Below are 4,772 nucleotides of genomic sequence, written 5' to 3'. Positions count from 1 at the left end.
AGATTTCAAGTTTGCAGCGGTTTATATATATTTTTTAAATAATTTTTTTAGTAATCATATTTTAATATTTAGTCGTTGAATTATATGAAATTTAAATTATAATTATATCTTAAAATATCTATATACTATAATATTTGATAGATGCTCAATCCTTTTTAAAGTAACATTAACATTAATATATGATAAAATAAAATTGAGATACATGCAAAACACGTGTTAGAATACTAGTATAATATAAAAGCTGCTTTCATGAACACCCATCATTTCATTGGAAATTGTTTTTTTTAAAGCTTGAAAAAGTATGATTAAAAAAAAAAATTGAGGCAGACTATCTAATTTGAAAGAGTATTTTTTACAAACGTCTAAATAATTTCTTTAAATAATTAGATTTGAAAGAGATGAGTAAACCACATGAATAAATACATTTTCATAACAAGTTCCAATTTTGAACAAATTAGTTTACCAACTTATCACAAAACACTTTTGAGGTTGAAAGTAACGAACTCTTATTTTGACAACAATCAACACATATACTGACAAACACGCCTTAATGTACAGACAAATAGTTCAAACTTGAGAACTAACAAATAAAATTTAAAGGACAATCATCTTGGATAAATCTCTATGAGAGACCTTAAACCCAGAACTGGGAAGATCTTGTAACCAGCAAATCTAGCCTTATCGAACAGTTGAGCCCACTCTTTTTCATCTCGTTCTTTTCCACTGACATTCGCCATCATCAACATGTCCCAAAAGAGTTGAGTTTCAATAAACGTATCGTCCCCCTTTTTATTACCTAATACCATATCAATTAGAATCACTTTCCCTGTTTTTCCATTACTCGTGATTGCCTCTTTGCATTTCTTTAGTATCTCCACACATTCTCCATCGCTCCAATCATGTAATATCCACTGCATTTATTAATGTTTCCCATTAGACTTTTAGATAAATAATATATATTTTATTAAAATACTATTTTGGTTCCTGTACTTTCAACATTGGTTCATTTTTAGTCCATGTATATTGAATATGTTCATTTTGGTCCCTATACTTTTAACTTTAGTTCATTTTTGTCTCTCTTTTCAAAATTTTAACACAAATTTTACACATAACAAAAACTCTTTAGTATAAAGTAATATTTAAATTTTAAGAAACATATTGATTGTAATGTCGTTGTGTTGAAATTATGATGGAAAAAAATGATATTAAAAATAAAATTAAGGGACCAAAATGCAGAGACTAAAATAAACATTTTGAAAGTACGACGACTAAAATGAACAAAAGTTCAAAGTATTGGAACAAACTAGTGATTTAACCCATATATTTTTAGTTTTCTCTCTAACCTTCAATAGAAGTACATCGGCAGGAGGAATGCTTTGAAACATGTCCCCTGGAAGATATGTCAAGTTATGGCTTCCTTCCAAGTCAGCCACCACATGGAAAAGATCAAGCACAACGCATTGTGTTTGTGGAAAGGCATCAGCAATGGCTTTTGCCATAGTTCCAGTGCCACCTCCCACATCCACCAGCGACTTAACTCCATCAAACATGTTCTTATATTGTCCCAACAAAATATTGCTCACCAACCTCGCATCACTGGCCATGGCTGCATTAAAAACGTCCCCATCTTGTTGCTTGTTGCCCATGTGCTCCCAGAACTGCCTTCCATGAGCCATCTCAAATGGGGTTCGATTGAGGCTATGGAACCAGGCGGATAGAAGCTGCCATGGCTGCAAGAGGAGCGGGTCGAGCATGGAAAGCAAGAAGGGAGATAGAGAGGAAGGGTTGTGTTTGAGGAGAAGACGAGATGAGTTAGTAAGGGAGTATGCTTCTTCTTCGCTGCCATTTTTGTGTGTTATAAAAAAGCCAGAGTGAGCTAGTATACACATTAAGCGATGGATATATTGGGAGTTTTGGGGGTGAAGTTGAAGAGCTGAAATGAGGTGAGAGAGGGGCATGGGGCTGCAGTCGTGGCGGGCGATGGCGTCGGGAATGCCGAGCTGGACGACGCATTTCAAAGCCATGGAGTTGATGAAGCTGAAGATGTGGTTCCATATGCGAGCTTCAGCTTCCAAAACCTCCTCGCCTGCCAGTTCTTCCATTTCTTCCTTATTTCACAAACCAACACACCCAAAGTCCTCTTATTTATATACCATGTTTAAAATAAATAAATAACTTCAAAGATTCTAAGTCACGAGGACCTAATATGTTGACCGCAATTGAAAATTGACGGTTCATTGAAATTCTATGTTTTGCATCTTGCTTAGTTGTCAAACATTTGATTGGTGGGTAAGCACAAGGTAGGTCCTTGTCAGTCAAAACTTAAATATTTTCCATTTTTTCTCAGGAAAACGCATATGCATATTCAACGTAACTCATATAAGAATGGTGAACACATTATAATTAATTTCACATATCTCGATAATTATGCATAAATTAAAAGTAGCCTACTTTGAAAACGTGGTGCATTACAAGTAGGGGCAAACATATGATACAAATTGAAGCTTGATAAATCACGCATAAAAATCTCATAACAACCATAGATAACAAAAAGAACTTAAAGCCAACCAGGGTATAGCTCAGCGGGTTAAGACATGTCTATCCAAGGTTGAGAGTTTGAATCCCCACCCCTACATGAGGTAAAAAAACAAAAAACAAAAAAAAAAACTACAAAATTATAACTAAATAAAGAAAGAGATATTTTTATAAATGAAGAGAACATTGTGTGATTGTGGAAGTTCCGCATGCTATGTTGACAAATATGAGATAGGATAGGACTACTATTACATGGATTCTTTGTAGGACAAAGAACCTTGGATGGAAAGGAATGCGAGAATTTCAAAAAGTGAAACTAAAACAATGGGTGGATTTCAAGTTGCGTAGAAATCCCATGTATCTTGTAAAAAGCCAAAACTTTGTGGGATTCAAGATAAACGTTTTATTTTATTTTTTAGCAAAGATCCAAATAAATAAATTTAATTATATTTATTTTAAATTATTATCCTTCCAAATAAGATAATCATTTTAAATCATTTCTTGAACGTTCTTAATGACACTAAGAGAAAGTATTGAATTTTAGGGAAAAAAGAAGCCTGAAACTATTTGTGACAAATTTTTTTTAATGTATAATCTGAAATTGTTAAACAAAGTTGTGATGGTTAAAACGTACTTGATTTCTGAAAAACGAGAGCAAGACTATATATCATGTTTTTTTTTAATTATCATGAAATGGAAAAAAAAAACTCTCTTTTAATAGAAATAAAAAAATCCAATTTCAGTGACAGTTTTTAACTATTACAAAATTATAAAAATTCCGAAAATTAGTGTTTTTTTCTCTGCGAAATCGCTCATCTACCATTGCGAGATAATTTTTAACTATCATTGAATAAAAAATAAAAATCTAGAAAGTAGCGTTTTTTCCACAAAAAATGCACCACCACAATTTATGACAGTTTCTTTTCCAAACTTTTTTTTTACGGTTCACGACTATCATGAAAGACCAGCTTTCTAGTAGTATAATGGTATGATATATTGTCTACTTTAGGCATAACTAAGGTTTTAAACGTTAATGTTGATAGGTATATCGAGGTCTAAATCTTATAAAAATATCACTAACATGTCAATGTTGAAAGTTATTTTTGAAAATATTTTAAAAATAAAAAATTCATAATAAATATTTAAATTAAAAAATAAACATTTTACTGTTTTTAAATAATTTTAAAACTATTAATTAGTATTAATATTATGTCCAAAACAAAACTTCTTTCTAACTCTTCCATGTCGGGCGAGCCCAAGTTTTGTTTATATACCATGTTGTTTTTATAAAGAAAATAAAATTAAAGTGTTTAAAATATCAAAGAGTAGCTAATCTTTTAGAATTTTCTTAATTTAGTCTTCATATTAACCCTTAATTTCTTTTTAGAAAATATTTAAGTCTTAATTGGGGATCTATCTAACTATTATTGATAAATTATGATTCATTATTTTTAATAAAATTCTCTATTAATTTCTCTTCTTAATTGTCAAAGGTGGTGAGCACACAATCGGAGTATTTTCTATTTTTTTTCTTAGGCAAGGCAACACGGGAAATTGAGATTTTTGACCCCTTTCAATAACCACTCTGGATTTTTTACCCCCTTTTGTTTTTTACTTATTCATGACCCCTTCACCTCAGATTTCTGACCCCTTCCCTTATTTTATCATGTAAATTGACGAAATTGCCCTCATTTCATAATAAATGCATTTATGATATAATAAATTTCCAACCAACCCACCAACCACCAACTTAACAATTCTCACTTTGTTTTTCAACTCCAAATCACAACACACACGCAAGTCATGTTTTTTTTTCCAATACTCAAGATTTTCTCCACGTGATTGTTGGCCCACATTATCCAATCGATCGGTCCCCACATAATCCGTTATCTCAAATCCATTGTTTTCACAATATAGGTATGTCCATTTCATCATTTTAGAATATTGTACTTCTTCAAACTTGTAATGATACGAAATTTTATCATTTTTCTAAAAAAAAACGTTATTTTACGGAAAACAGAAATGAAGTCTAGAATTTATCTTGGACCGGGATTGATACCGGGATGAAATTTAGAACCGGGTTTGAGACCGAGATAGAAGGTAAACTCAAGCCCGGTCCTTCATGTCCAGATACGACCGGGACCGGGACCGAGATGGGGATAAACTAGGGTAGACCGGGATAGGGATTGGGACCGGGATAGGGATTGTCTCGCTCTCGTTGTCTCGATCTTGCTGTA

At 32.4% G+C, this 4,772-nt stretch overlaps 1 protein-coding gene across 1 annotated transcript; it reads right to left on the bottom strand.

The window, feature by feature from the left end:
• Positions 1-419: 419 nt before the first annotated feature.
• On the bottom strand, positions 420-2,102 carry LOC111023435 (trans-resveratrol di-O-methyltransferase-like). The gene is made up of 2 exons (XM_022300867.1): positions 1,344-2,102; positions 420-911 (listed from the first exon to the last, which is right to left on the bottom strand). Exons 1-2 carry the CDS (start codon positions 2,100-2,102, stop codon positions 606-608), a joined length of 1,065 nt encoding a protein of 354 aa, XP_022156559.1. The 3' UTR covers positions 420-605.
• Positions 2,103-4,772: the final 2,670 nt, after the last annotated feature.

The sequence above is a fragment of the Momordica charantia genome (genome assembly GCF_013281855.1).
Source record: "Momordica charantia cultivar OHB3-1 chromosome 7 unlocalized genomic scaffold, Mcharantia_2.0 BLBB01000007.1, whole genome shotgun sequence".
Taxonomy (NCBI): Eukaryota; Viridiplantae; Streptophyta; class Magnoliopsida; order Cucurbitales; family Cucurbitaceae; genus Momordica; species Momordica charantia.
This window is presented reverse-complemented; position numbering and strand designations above follow the sequence as displayed.

Excerpts from the sequence above, each read along its gene's own strand:
- LOC111023435 (XM_022300867.1), bottom strand. The coding sequence starts at position 2,102 with ATGGAAGAACTGGCAGGCGAGGAGGTTTTGGAAGCTGAAGCTCGCATA. Across the intron at positions 912-1,343 it reads CCGATGTACTTCTATTGAAG|TGGATATTACATGATTGGAG; the intron begins GTTAGAGAGAAA and ends TAATAAATGCAG.